At 39.2% G+C, this 16,049-nt stretch overlaps 1 protein-coding gene across 1 annotated transcript; it reads left to right on the top strand.

The window, feature by feature from the left end:
* Positions 1–10,347: 10,347 nt before the first annotated feature.
* Positions 10,348–14,063, top strand: LOC143606802 (uncharacterized). Its single transcript, XM_077082451.1, has 13 exons — positions 10,348–10,489; positions 10,608–11,254; positions 11,352–11,512; positions 11,706–11,766; positions 11,990–12,055; positions 12,182–12,267; positions 12,409–12,472; positions 12,597–12,809; positions 12,962–13,027; positions 13,161–13,240; positions 13,339–13,461; positions 13,673–13,735; positions 13,942–14,063. The coding sequence occupies exons 1-11, from the start codon at positions 10,348–10,350 to the stop codon at positions 13,451–13,453; spliced, it is 1,701 nt and encodes a 566-aa protein (XP_076938566.1). The 3' UTR covers positions 13,454–13,461; positions 13,673–13,735; positions 13,942–14,063.
* The last annotated feature ends 1,986 nt before the right edge of the window (positions 14,064–16,049 follow it).

Raw genomic sequence — 16,049 nt, 5'->3', positions numbered from 1 at the left:
ACTTGAAATTCGAGAGGCTTCCGCCTACGATCTGCGTAACTCTTCTGTCGGCTTCTGGCAGTCAGCAGATGATCACGGATCTTGGCGATTTTATCGGTTGTCTCTTGAACAAGTTCGGGTCCTGTGATTTGAGCTTCTCCCACTTCGCTCCAACAAATCGGGGAGCGGCACTAACGACCGTAAAGTGCTTCAAATGGGGCCATACCGATACTGGAATGATAGCTGTTGTTATAAGAAAACTCGATCAAAGGCAGGTGTGAATCCCAATTACCTCCAAAATCAAGAACACAAGATCGGAGCATATCCTCAAGAGTTTGAATAGTTCGCTCAGACTGACCGTCAGTCTGAGGATGATATGCCGTACTCATGTCCAAGCGAGTTCCTAGCGCAGATTGGAGAGATTTCCAAAAGCGAGATATAAAACGGCCATCGCGATCGGATATGATGCTCAAAGGAGTACCATGGCGGCAGACAATTTCCTTGACATAAAGCTGCGCGAGTTGCTCAACACGATAGTTTTCACGAATGGGCAGAAAGTGAGCAGACTTAGTCAAACGATCCACTATTACCCAAATGCTATCATGTTTGCTTGCTGTCAAAGGTAACTTGGTAATAAAGTCCATCGCTACACATTCCCATTTCCACGTAGGAATTTCTGGTTGTTCGAGCAAACCAGATGGGCGTTGGTGTTCAGCTTTCACTTTAGAACAAGTCAGACATTTAGCTACGAACACAGCAATATCCTTTTTCATACCGGGCCACCAATAAGTAATGCGCAAATCCTTGTACATCTTATCAGCGCCAGGATGAATAGAATACCGAGATTTGTGCGCTTCACTCAGGATATCAGCGCGAAGATTCTCATCAAAGGGAATCCAGATGCGATTGAGATAACAGAGAATTCCACTCAGATTAGGGACAAAGTGTGCTTCCGCGCCACACGCTAACTCGGCGCGAAGGTTACCATTACTGATGGATGCGCGCTGCGCGTCACGAATACGCGATTCAAGGTTGCTTTGAATCGGCGCGAAGTGAAGCTGGGTGCGCGGCAAGATACAGTTAAGTTGGCAGGGTTTTCGGCTGAGCGCATCGGCTACCACATTAGCCTTACCAGGATGATACCGGATCTCACAATCGTAATCGCTGATGAGTTCGTTCCATCGGCGTTGCCTCATGTTAAGTTCCTTTTGATCAAAGATATGCTGAAGGCTTTTATGGTCAGTGTAGAGGATACACTTAGTACCATAAAGGTAGTGTCTCCAGATCTTCAAGGCAAAAACAACTGCACCAAGCTCGAGGTCGTGAGTTGTATAATTCTTTTCATGAACCTTGAGTTGCCTTGATGCGTAAGCGATAACCTTGCCTCGTTGCATAAGAACACAACCGAGACCTTGGTTGGATGCATCGCAATACACGACAAAATCATCATTACCCTCAGGTAGCGCAAGAACAGGAGCTTCACACAACAAACGCTTGAGCGTCAGAAAGGCTTCTTCTTGCTTCGAGCCCCAAATATACGGTTTACCTTTGTGCGTTAGAGCTGTTAAAGGCAAAGCGATCTTTGAGAAGTTCGAAATGAAACGCCGGTAATAACCAGCTAAGCCCAGAAAGGAACGGATCTCAGAAGGAGAGGATGGCGTAATCCAGTTCTTGATTGCTTCAATCTTGGATGGGTCGACATGAATACCCATCTTGTTTACAACATGACCAAGAAACTGTACTTCATCCGACCAAAATTCACACTTGGAAAGCTTAGCATAGAGTTGCTCGGTTTGAAGCTTCTGCAACACCAACCGGAGATGTTGCTCATGCTCGGCCTTAGTCTTAGAATACACCAGAACATCATCGATAAACACAATCACGAATTTATCCAAGAAAGGCCTACACACCCGATTCATAAGATCCATGAAAACGGCGGGTGCGTTGGTTAAACCGAAGGACATGACCAAGAATTCAAAATGGCCATAACGAGTTCGAAAAGCAGTCTTCGGAACATCTTCATCGCGGATACGCAACTGATGATAACCAGAACGGAGATCGATCTTCGAGAAACAAGAGGCACCTTGGAGTTGATCAAAGAGGTCGTCAATACGCGGTAAGGGATACCGGTTCTTAATGGTGAGTTTGTTCAACTCGCGGTAATCAATACACATGCGAAACAATCCATCTTTCTTTTTAACGAACAACACCGGAGCACCCCAGGGCGAAGAGCTAGGGCGAATGAATCCTTTAGCAGTCAACTCTTGAAGTTGGCTTGCCAATTCTTGCATTTCAGCGGGTGCAAGACGATAAGGAGATTTAGCTACGGGGGAAGCACCAGGGACAAGATCAATACGGAACTCGACTTCACGAGCGGGAGGGATACCAGGAAGATCATCAGGAAAAACTTCAGGAAAATCACGCACAACAGGGATATCGCGAAGCTTCTTCTTTCCTTCATCAGGTTTAACCACATGGGCTAAAAATGCAATACACCTTTTCCGCATGAGTCTTTGGGCTTCGGCGCAAGACATAAGTTTAAGACCGCGGGAGGGTTTTTCGCCGTAGATATGAAGATCACCATTTTCTCGAGGAATGCGAATCAACTTCTTGGCGCAAATAACTTCGGCGCGATTTTTCGAGAGCCAGTCCATACCAATGATAACATCAAAGCTTCCAAGAGGCATGGGGATGAGATCGATCAGAAAATCGTTTTCGTTAAGGTTAAGCGTGCAATCTTTTATCACCGAGTTAATTAAAACAGTTTCGCCATTAGCCAATTCAACTGAAAAATCTTCTTTTAAGTTATCGCGCGGTCGCGCAAGCTTCCGCTCAAAGGCGCGAGAGATAAAACTTCTATCGGCGCCAGTATCAAAAAGCATAGATGCATAAAATCCGTTAAGCAAAAATGTACCATTAACTACGTCATTATTCGCTTGCGCTTGGTGCGCGGTTATGTTAAAAGCTCGTCCACGCGTCACTTGGTTCGAAATCTGGTTCACCGGATTCGCTTGTGTGATTTGCACTTGTAGTCTTGGGCACGCGTTCCGGAAATGACTGGGATCACCGCAGTTAAAGCACGATCTGGGTCGTGGGTTTTGGTAGGTTGGTTGTGGATTCTGCGGGTAGACTGGTGGTGTTGGCGTAATTGGGTTGGCGAGAGGGACTCTACAGTATTCGGCAGAGTGACCAACGCGGCCACATCGGTTACATTGCCGACACGGGGTTTGGGTTGGGTGGTGAAGTCTACAGGTTGGGCAAAAGGGTTGATTTCCTGTGTAAGGTTTCTTAGGTGGCGGGGCAGGGAGTGCGGGATTGGTTAAGGCATAGTTGTGGACTACAGGAGGTGCTGGGTAGGTTGACAGTGGGTTAGGCGCGTAAACTGGTTGATAAATTGGTTGCTGGACAATGGGCGGGGTGGTAAGCGCATAGGCTTGTCTGCGCCTACGTTTCTGGTTATGGTTTGAGGGTTCTGGTTTGGTTTCTGTTGGTTCAGGGACAGTCTTGGTGGGTTTGGTCTTCTCAGTTCCCCGTAGGAACAGGGTTCCTGCTCTGACATGGTTGTCGCTGAGCACAGCGGCCAATTCGATGGCGTCAGAGAGGGTTACTGGGTTTCTGGCCCATACAGAATCTTGAATTTCCATGGGGAGACCCCCAAGGAATTTCTCGATTGCTCGGCGTGAAGGGGTAACAAGGTGAGGGACCAGTAAGCTTAGCTCGTGGAAGCGCGTCGCGTACTCGCGCGCTTCACCGCTGTATTGCTTCAAGTTCCAGAATTCTTCCTCCAGGCGCTTAACTTCGTTGGGAGGGCAGAATTCTCGCGTAAGAATTTCCTTGAATTCCTCCCATGTCATGCTAGAAGCAGCCTCTGCGCCACGCGCATGAGCTACTCCATTCCACCATGTAAGCGCTCTGGATTCCAAGACACTGGAAGCATATAAGGTTCGTCTTTCTGAGGGGCATTGGGTATGGAGGAAAGTGTTTTCAATCTTCTCAAGCCATTGGAGCATCATGGTGGCTCCTTCAAGACCTGTGAACTTCGGAGGGTTACCCGCATTAAAGGACTTAATGTTATAACTGGTGGTGTTGGTATTGTTTTGGCTCAAAGCTTGGGCTATTGCGGCGGCCATTTCCTGGGAACGTTGCTGCGAGCGTCTGCGCGCGGCTTCTTTCTTCTTGAGATGGCGACGAGATAGCGGAGGCATTCTATAAAAATTTTAATTTTAGTTAATATCTTGGTTTTAGCGCAAAGTTTTAATCTTATAAAGCTTGGTTTCACGGAGTTAGATGCTATCAAAAGTTAAAGTAAAATAAATGATCCTTAATGCAGACTTAATAAAGGTAACAAATTCGAATCAAGAATCGACAATTCATGTATCACCATGACTTTCCGAATTCCCAATTTAAAATATACGAGTAAACGAGTATTGGAGATTGACGATTCATGTATCACCATGACTTTCCAATCTTCAATATAAAATATACAAGAAAATGAGTATTGGAGGTTGACAATTCATGTATCACCATGACTTTTCAAGTCTCCAACCTCAGAACATAATCGTAAGTGGAAATTGAAAATCAGCTATTCATGCATCACCATGACTTTTCGGACTTTCAAATCCAACAAACGAATATGTAAGAAAAATCAATAAAAATCGAAATTTAGTAAAAATCGAAATATCGCGAAATAAAACATAAAATCATATACTGCGCAAGCGCGAGCATATTCACAAATAACGAGTAATTAACAATAAGCGCGCAAACATGAGATTTCTCTCATGCACGAGAAGGGACTCTTAGGTATTCTAGGCCGTTACGTCTAACCACCTATCCTAAAGTCAACGAGCTCTGATACCAATCTGTAACACCCCGACCAAAGGCGGATTATACATCGGGGCGCCACATATTGTTTCATTACTCGTGACACTATTGGGTGTCAATATTTAATAAATACATTCATTCGCGCATACGCAACGTAAACAAGAGAACTTAAAACAACATAAATTAATATATTATAAATTATAACATTCAAACAACGTTAACTTGTCTTGATACATTTTAATTCTAGGTCCAAAAGTGAAAACGTCCTACGTGTCCACAAGCTCCAAAACAGCTACTGCAAACCTGAACATGTGTTAAAATAAACGTCAAACACTTGCGTGTTGGTGAGAAATCAAGTTTAATAGATAATCATAGATAATCACAGTAAATCTGCGCGCAACACGTGTATGTCTAGAGTTTAACAAGGGTGTAATCAGATTGTGATCAAGCCTAAGATAGTTCATAGATCATAGTTCAATCCATGCTCCCAATTGAGCATAAAAACGAGAAAACATCTGTGCAAGTGTAAACAAAGAAAACCGTAAACGATAGGTCTCCCGTGTTCAACTAATGGTACCAACGGAACTGCGGAATAGGCCGAACAAAGCGGTTAATGATACACACATACAAATAAACAGCCAAGTAAACGTCCTCAACACATGGGATACTGCGCGACTAAAGTTCATAAACAAGTTTAAGACTCAAGTTTTGTATGAACACATGAACATCCCAAAGCATTTAAAATAAAAAGGGATTAGATACGAGATAACTCACATGATAAACGATGCGGTGATAGATAAAGCAAGAACCAACTTTAAACAAGCACAAGTTAACCTATAAATAAGATTATTGTTTTAACGATTGGTTTTAAGTCTTGAATATAAGTTAGCATAATTAATAAGTAAACTATTATATATAATATATATTACCGGAAAAGCAGGAAGAACAAGGAGGAAGACGGAGGCAGAGAGGAAGACGGCAGAGAGAGCAAGGAGCAAGAGAACAGGAGAGATTAAGTGTTTTGTGTGTGATGTGTTATGAAATATTATTATTATTTATAGAAAAACCCTAGGAGACATAATCCCTAGAAAAGGGGAAAAGATCTCAAAAAGCAAAAGATTCCAAAAGCAAAAGATATCAAAAGATATGGCAGCTGCAGGGGCAAGATAAAGCTGACAGGGAACAGTAACAGGCATGGGCGGTTCAGATAAAGGTACTGGATAAAGCATGGCAAAAGCAGATCTCAAAAGATAATGTCAGTCACTTTATCTGCCAACCAATGGGGTTGGTGCGCATGCTGCGCCGAAAGTAACTTTTCAGACAAAAAGCAGATCTCAAAAGATAAGACAACACAAAAGCAAACGGCTAGATTTAAACAGAAGATACAAGGGTTAAGCGCGGGAAGGCTGAGTGCGCGAGCGCGAAGGCTGGCATAACAATCCTTAGCGCACTGCGGGAAGAATCACAAATCCTTAGCGTGCTGCGTGAAGAACAAGAATTCTAAGCGCATCGCGGGAAGAACATACATTCTTAGCGCATTGCGGGAAGAACATGCATTCTTAGCGCGCTGCGAGAAGAGTTCTCTTCACGCATCGCAGGAACAAGATGTCTTCACGCAGGCTTCCATGTAAGGAGTCTGGCGCGTGGAGCTGCAGACATCCTTAGGCGGGAAGAACCAAAGGACAAGCAAAGAGAGAGGGAAACAAGGCGTAAGGGCGGGACGGCGACAAGAGGGAAAAGAAGGCGGAAAGAGAGAAGGAAGAGGGAGGGGACGGCGGAAAGAAAGAGAGAGAAAGAGGCGGGAAGGAAATATATATTATTATTAAAAATAAAGCATAAGTATAAATATTAAATAATAAAAGAAAGAGATCGGGTCAGAGAAACGGGTACCTGGGTCGGGTCGGATCGGGTCAGATGTCACACATATCATACATAATGTAACACGACAAATGAGTAGATAAATGTTGGTCATGCTCACAGCTCATATCACGTAAATAGGAGTATAGGAATATGCGCCTTAGAGTATTCTCAGCTCGTCATTTATCCCTATTATCTATAATTACATTAAAAATCATTATATATCTCTCTCATATTTAATTAAATAATATTTTTTTATATATTTATCATTAGGGCTTTCTCTATGTTCTACTCACAACAAGCTCAATAGATATTAAAAAATAAATTGAGCAAATAAAGTTCCCCAAATTTTCAAAAAATGACTAACTTTTATCTCATCTCTAGTCACAACCACTTAAAACTCTATCCTATAATTTGCAAAACTCTCTCACAAAAATTTAGAGGGCGGGCTGAGAATGCTCTCAGATGTGATAAAACATCAAAACTTTTGAGGATTGCTCACACCGTTTAGAGCAATAACAAGATAGGCCTTAAGTGGACAAATAAGACGTTTGCTTATATAATAGCAAAGAATCAAAGCATGAAGAAATATAAAACTATCTGCATAATCGATGCATCAAGCCATGAATTTGTGATGAGGTACGGTGAACTCAATAAAGGCGTATCTACTCATAATATGGTCCGATTAAGGAAACTCTAGTTGGCCTGGAAATATTTGGTCAGCTAAAACAAGTATGGCCATCTTTAAAAGTATAATCAATTAAAGGAGATCATGGTTAACCTGGGATTAGGTCACCTAAAACAAGTATGATTAATTAGCTCTGAAAATATGATCACTTGATTAAATCATGGTTGATATGAGGAAAGTATGACCAGCCAAGACAAGTCGTTAACTCAGACAAATATGGTCATCTCTAAGCAAGTCACTAGTCGGGGTAGATACACGGAGCGAAGCAATGAATCAACTAAGAGAATCTTGTCAGCTCCTGCTCCAGCATGTATGGTCAACTCCAACTGACTTTCGTTAGCTCAAATTGATTAAAAGTTAAAGAACTATAGCATAAAAGTAGAACAATTGTGCAATGTATTTACAGTGTTTTCACGTTAAATGTCAATTGTCCACTTAGGCTTCAAGCATACACACGGGTGAACATTCATAATGAGTTGTCTTAAACATAACAACAATCACCCAAAATGTACACTAATAGAAGCTAATATATATTTTTAGTCCTTTTTAAGTTTTATAAAATAATTAAAACTTTTAAAAAGAGATTCTTTGATAAAAAAACATTTCGAAAACAATTTACGAGACAGCATTACTCCAACCATGAGTGAGACCAGTTTGCGGATTGCCCGGTTTTGAAAAACTTATTCAGATTTCTATTTAAGCAACGTTGTAATCAACATTTAGCAAGAGATGAAAGTGTTCATGACTCATGAGATTGAAGTTGTAAAGCTATTCCAAACTTTGTGAATATGCATGTGGCAATCTATTTCATCTGAGAGTAAAATAGCTATTGTCCCCTTTTGGGTAATCAATGAAAAGCCTTTATGATCTCTATAATTTTAGGGGGGAAAAAAACCTTGTTAATGGTGCTTTCTAACTGAAGGGGTATGCACCCGCCTTAACATCGAGCGGGGCGGGTCAACCCACAAGATATAGACAAGAGGCTTGAAATCAGGATGTCATGAAGACGCAAAGCCAAAACCTATGCGCGTGACGCATATCACATATGCTCACGCATCACATATGCTCACGCATATCACATATGCTCACGCATCACATCTGCGCGTGGCGCATATCACATATGCTTGCGCATCACATGCTCACGCATATCACATCTGCGCATGAAACATCTGCGCGTGAGAATAAAAAGAAGACCTTGCGCATCCCCGGGATAGGCGCATAAAGGACAAAACAACAAATGAGACAATAGTCTAATCCAAATCAGGATAAGGACAACCATGATTGTACTCACCAGACAACCTTCCAGAATGTATCTTTTAAGGAATAAAGAATGTGCTGATGTTGACAGCTGCCAATGAAGGGTGGACAACTCAGCAAAACCCATGTGCCACCACGTGATGGCACATGGGTCAGGTAAAATACCTAGGTCAGAGAATAATCAATGAAAAAGCACCAGGTGTCCCAAGTACACGTGGCGCGCAGCAGTAGGAGGAGGCCAAAAAGGCCCTAATTGGGTCTGAGCCCAATCATTGGAAACCCTAATACTATAAATACCACACCACCTCCACAGTTGGGGTCAAGCAAGAAAATATATGCTAAGTCATTTACTCATTTTCACATTCTGATCATCTTCTCCTACAATATCTTATTCTCACACCGGAGGGTTACCCCAAAGAGGACCCTTCTGTCCCTTTCTGAGGGGTAAGTTCACGGTGCTTTTCGTTTTGTAGGTGGAAGAACTCGTATCTCGGAAAACCATCGGTGATATAGCACACTCATACCCGAGGAACGTAGATCGAATACAAGTAAGTCGATCCACGCTTCTTCACTAACATTTAGATTTAAGATAACGAACAACCACTGCTTGATGAGCAACAAGTAGACATGGGGCGGACTTGTTAACATTTACGTGAATCACTATATAACATGTTTTTCGATGACAAATCTGTGTCTAATTTCTATATATCGATTAATGGAACTGCAACTGTGTTTCTTAATCTTGTAAGCTCACTTACACCCAACTATATTAGACCGGGAAGGAGCATGCACCAATACCCAAGCTTGGTTAGAGTGTAAAGCATTAATATCTTTATACATAGCATCTCATCATATCAGGGCAAAGTTGTGCATGAATAAAAGTAGTGGGCTCGAAATAGGGTTGGGTGAGACATGGTTAAGAGAAAGGGTTTAGGTTGCCGAGTGTGGCCACAAAACAGATGGTCATCAAATGGGAAGGACAAGGTGGTGAAGAAGGATGCAGGGTGGTGTTAGTGACGGTGATGAGAATGAAGTTGGAGAAGCATATGATAGTGAAATAGAGAAAGGTGCGGTGAAGAAGGTGGAGTTACTAGGAGTCAGGGCAAGGGAGTGTTAGAAGGCTCTGGCGAGGAATTAACAAGATGTTCTTGAGTCATACAACATGGCGAGACATGCATGTCTAAAAAATACAGAGATTATAACATACAATAATCTATACTACAAACCCTTAATTATGTCCAAAATATAATATTCACTCAAATTCACATATAATGAAGCGGCATCAACAAGATTCATGTAGGGATGAATTATGATAAATAACCCGAAACATTCAGAACAAGTATTCAAATACAAAAATAGTTTTAAACTATTTCACATATATAGAGCGGGTATGGTATTATGTGACACTCGCGACTCGATTACCCAAAACACATATACCCAATGACCCGAACCATATCATAAACCAGTATTTTATTTTTTCTTATCTGTTAGCCATGAAGTAATCTACTAATTCATTCACCTTTTAACTTTCATATTTCTAGTTTACTTAATTTTACTAAATAATAAAATTATATATAAAAATAGAATTATTCATAAAGGACTATTTTTAGTTTAATATTAACTTGAGGGTGTAGTTTTGGCCAACTAAACAAATCAACCAGTGACTCCTCAGCAAGATCAAAACCGCCGCATTTCTTCAGTATCAACATCATCATCATCATCATCCACCCAGCTGGTGAGCTGAAATGGTGAAGAAGCCATGGCGGATCATCCCACGGCCCATCATGGAAACCATCCTCAACAACCACGCTCACAACCACCGTGTCCACCAGCCCCTCATTCTCCACGGCCCACGTGGCGTTGGCAAAACCACTCTCATTCTCGAAAGTAAATTATTATTATTATTATTATTATTATTATTATTCTGTTACAATAATAACTGAATTCAGTTTCATTCTGTTATAATAACTGCTTTAACTGATTTCTGTTTCATATTTCAATTTAGGGGTTTTGGACAGCTGGAACAAAGGACCTCATGTCACAGGTTACATTGACTTTGCCCAGTCGGTTAAAGATAACCACCCGCAACACGGGCACTCGTACCCGTGGGCGGCTTGGTCCAACTGCACCCCGCCGCCACTCCCGGCTCTCCGAACCCAGCTCGAGCAGTGTCTCGAGTCCATGGCGGAAAAGGGGGTTCAATTGGGTACCATTAGTTCTCACCAGATATACAAAACCCTAACTAAATGGCATAGTTTAGATACATCACTTAAAAGGATAATTGAAACTGATAAGGAGGGTGTAAGTTCGAAGAAGGTGGTGGGTAAGAGGTTTTTGAAAATGGGTTTGTGGGATAAGGCGATACGCATGCTACGTGCTCGATTAAATGCCGAAGAGATCGATGCGGGGTTGGGGTTGAGTGGGCAGGAGAGAAAGTTGAGTGGTGAAGAGGTTGAGTATTTTAGGGAGGGGATTGTTGCGTTGAAACTGGCGAAAGAGGTTATTAGGGTGCAGCAAGGGTTTAGGGCGAATGCGGTTAAGCGTTTGAATGAGACCGGTGGGTTTTCGAGAAGCTTGGCTAGTTCGGCTACTGATTGGCCGTATTTGTTGTTGGAGTTGCTGTCAGAAGCTGCTCATGCTGATTACTTTCAGGTACATTAACTTTTGTATTAAGTTATTGAAGAAAATGATAACCACTTTATACAAGTTTTTATGGTTTTAAGTTGTTTGGTTGTGGCGTATGGTGCAGCCGAAATTGGTATTGAATAATATTGAGGTGTTGAAAATTGCTGCTTTGGTGGATGATTCGTCGGTTTCTGGATCTATGTATCATGATAGTCTGATCTGGAGAATAATAGCTTTAGGTGCAAATGAGACGTGTTTGCCGGTTATTCTTGTAACTTCTGACAGGTAATATTCAATCTTATGACAACATCACTGTGTATTACAGTGTGTTAGTGCCGATTAATTGAATCATTTAGTTTTGCGCTTAATGCATCATCATGTTGGTCTATTTATTTGTTTTTGGCTAAAATAATTTAATGCATCGTCATGGGCACCTTATCTTTTTTCTCTAAAGTTTAAACTAACTAATATTTTGCAGCTATTATTCATACGCGGCTTATATGGATTTTGGATTTCCTGATATTTTCATTTCCCGTGAGGTAACATAACTTTTACCGATTCTGCTCTCTTGTTTTAATATGATGATATATCTATTATTCAGTAGAGTATATAACAAATCAGTATTATGTTATTGTCTCTAGAGACAAACAAGGTATTTGTTGGGAATATTATGTTATTATAAAAGTACTAATTAGTCATCACACCTCCAGATTATAGGAGTTAATGACATTATCAAAATATATGATTGATTGCATTTTGCAGACATTTGGATGGACTCCACAACAAGCTAAAGTACATATGGTTCCAGATTATTTCAGTCAGTCAGAGGTGAACTCATTGAATTATCGGCAGCTTTCAATAATTTGTTTGTGATATACGACTGTTGTATAAAGTGCTGGTTGTAGATTCATTAGGATCAGAATAACTTATCCATATTGTTTTTTTATTTTCTAGTGGGATTTAATTGTTGAGGTGCTTGGGCCCAATGCACGACATCTTTTTGAGATATATGCTTTGAAACAGAGCAATTATTATCGGGCGTAAGTTTTAGATGCAATTTCTGAAATAGCATCAATTCATTTTATGCATAGTTTGCATGTTACAGAGTTTTGATTTGAAGTATGAGCTTTTTAATGTTTTATTGAGAAAATATTTATATACACATTTTTGTCAATAAACAGGCTTATGAACGACAAAGAAAGTACATTTGAGGACATCATAGATGCATATCTGGCATACTTGCAAGTAATAATCGAGACCAATTTCTCGTTTATTTAATTTATTAGAATGAATATGTAACTGATTGCATATTAGTAATTGCTAATGCTAATATAAAAAACGAAAAGATGTTGATGGTCTCACTTGACAGGTGACCGTTGTGAACCCTGCAATGGGTAGAGCACTGTCACTCTTAGAAAAGTTTGCACACGATGCTCAAAAGGGGAAAATTCCAAAAGACAAATTAAGATTTGGTGCTCCTTGGAGACACCCACCAAAGAAAGATGACCCGCGCTTGCGTTCAGAATGGGCTAAACTTCAATTAATGGATTTCATCCAATGTCTAGTCAATACAGAGTTTGGGGTACGCTTCTCTTTAATATCTTTTTGTTACAAACTCAGAATTTGAATGGTTATGGTTCCTATTTACGAGAGGCGGCAATTTTGACCCGTTTTACTTGTGAATTTGTCAATTAAAGACTATATGTTACAATTTGTTTCATTAAACATGTGCAGATTAATTATTTTGCTGATTGTAGTCTTGAGATCTTTGATGACCCTTCTGTTAATGCAATGATTGAGGTGTGTACTAGTGTTATCTTTGTTTAATTTATGTCAAAGACCGTTCTTGGCTCTTAAATTACTTTTGACATTTTGAGATTTCTGTTATAGAACAATCATAAAATATAATCTAATTACTAGTTGAACTTGGCAGGTGGGGTTACTCTATGTGCAACGTGATCCATCCTTCTTTCGACCAATATCCCGGGCTATTCAGAGATGTCTTGTGAGATGGTAAAATGAAACATGTCTTATGTATAGAGTCACTTCAAACGCAACATATAAATAGCTTAAATTTAAATTCATTTATCGTTGTTATAAATATTGTGCAGGCTTGTGCAGGAGAGAATGCAAACGAGCATTAAAAGTTCACTTCTTTTTCACTGGCACCGAGTTTTTAGAGGGCGTAGCTATCGTCATCTTATGTTGCAAATAGGAAACAAATAGAGGTGAAGGTGCGTGCTTTCTTTATTAGTGGTCGACTTGGCATATGCTGTATCTTAAAATGTCCAGTTTCAAAATTTTAGTTAAAAAGAAACGGGTCAAATGATTAATTGAAACATCTGGTTTTTTCATTTACTATAAACGAAAATCGTTCCACTTGTTTTAAGCTTGATTTATGCTTCATTTAATATATATTTTTTTTCTATATTTTGGTATTGTCAGTTTTCCATGAGCATATGCTTGCAGAAGCTTCAACAGTGACCTCATGAAAACAATTCAAATGATGTAAGTAACAATCTTCACATACTAAGTTATACCATATAATGTTACTCAAAAGATTTAGATTATTAATGAAATGGTGTTATTTTATGCAAAAGGTTAAACTATTATATATTTTGTGGATCAAATTTGTTTTGGTTCAGTTAACCTGACCTGCACCAAGCAATTATCTGTCTGACCCATCTATTTGACACCATTTCTGTTGTTTGCAGCCTTCTGTACACCTAAATATCCCCATTGATGGAAACATAGTTGTAACATATTAAACTGTACGCCATTCTGAAAGACAACCGCGCTTATAATAGAATAGATTCAGGACTTTAGCACGGTGACGAGACACTTAGACTTTAGCACAGCCTAAGTGTTATTTGGGGTTATGCCTACAGTTTTGAACAAAACAAATAAAGCTCATATTAGTACTCAAATTGGAGTACACACTGAATATTTTTTTATATGTGATATGTTTATTGGTTATTAGTATCGCATTAAAGTAGTCATTTTCTGGGCGCGTTTATATCTTTACAGCCACGTTAGAGGAAAATCGGTCTATTGTCATGACATACATGATCACAAATTGTTCATCCACTTTTTATCTCAAGTTCTTCATGTTTTTGAACAAAAGTGGATTGTAAGGATGCATTATAAGTTTCTGATGTTGAGGAAACATTAATTTCAACTTTATTCATGGATGATGTTGAGGAAACATTAATTTTAACAATGATGTAATCAACGTTGTAGTTAGTAATAGTAGATCAACATTATTTTTAGGTTTTATTTAACCCCGTATGAACTAGAATAACGGTTCGAGTGTACAGACACAAGCTATAAAATTCAAGAGCTAACATGCCTTAGATCACAACAGACACCGTAGCGAAATCAATAACCTTTTGTGATCCACGGTGAATGGGAGATACCCGTTTGCTGGCAAGATATAATATGCATTAACATTTACGTATAATAGAAGATATAGGTAATTGGACTTATCATTTTTAATTGTAGCAGGCTCGTCCAATTATGTTATGATTGCTTGATCTAAACATTTAAATAATGTTTTTTTTATTTTCTTTAGAAAACACAATTTCATTTGTTTTCATAGGGGTAGATGAACAACGAGAATACATTATGGGGTCATTACCCCGATTCTTACAGGCCCGGTCCTAGCCTAGGCTACCAGCCCATGTTTTTATGTCACACCCAAATTTAAAATTCTTTTTAGTAAACCTCTGTAAATGTTGTAAAACAACCAACTGTTAACAACATTAGATATGCATATTATCATAGACTCAGAGTATTGAGAAAATTAGAAGTTGAGAAAGGGATGATTCTTATTCATTGAGAGGCCTCTCTAATACAATAACAAGACTCACTATTTATAGGGATATAACATTAATGCAATCATAATAAATGATGGATGTTATGTATGTGGAGAGTCATCACATTATAGTCAAGGGATATAACTTTCCCTTGACTATCCAAATGATGAAATAATGTAGTATACTATATACTATTCTTTTAATGAACTTGGTAATGTTTTCTCATTAAAAACCTTGTTAGGAAAACCCTGTGGGGCAAAACCATGACTAAGGGAAAAAGAGTGCAACGCGTATAATACCCCCCCCAATATTTATATATATCCTTAAGTGACAGATTATGATTTACGGAAGTTGCCCAAAAATGTGTAGTCAATTATTTGCCACTTGATCTTTAGTGTGTCTCTTTATTCCTTGTAATGTTGTATCATCTTCAAACGAGACTTTTGATGCCTCATCTCATAAACGAATATCATAAGATCCACAACAGTGTTGTGTTATATTTACTGCATCTACAAGACAAACCAAACTTGTTTGAAGGATTAATAAAACATAAACTTATATCTTTCATACCTTGAAAGTTTCAAAATAATTGTTATAACTCATTTCATTGTCTACTCATTAAACTTGAACTATATCTTACCGATAATTTCATATAAATGATATGCCTAGCTATGTATAATTTAGTAAGAAACACTACATCAATTGTAATTAACTATGGTACTTCTGATCCATTAAATTTCATTTCTTGATAGAAGATAGTAAGGGTAACTTGTTTTATACCAAATGATAAACCTTTAACTTTCTTAGAGATGACATTTATCTATATTAAAATGTGCCAACATTTTGCTGATGTAGTTCGAGTGATGCGTAATAATATTGTTATACAAATGATCGACCCACATAGCATCTTTTCAGGAGATACAATGTTATCATCAACATATATTATAATATAATGGTACTAAACATGATATATTTGATCTAATAAAACATATAGATCGAATACATCA

This window comes from Bidens hawaiensis, unplaced genomic scaffold (genome assembly GCF_021521415.1).
Source record: "Bidens hawaiensis isolate Kalapana, Puna unplaced genomic scaffold, B.hawaiensis_p1.1 tig00077257_1, whole genome shotgun sequence".
Classification (NCBI taxonomy): Eukaryota; Viridiplantae; Streptophyta; class Magnoliopsida; order Asterales; family Asteraceae; genus Bidens; species Bidens hawaiensis.
This window is presented reverse-complemented; position numbering and strand designations above follow the sequence as displayed.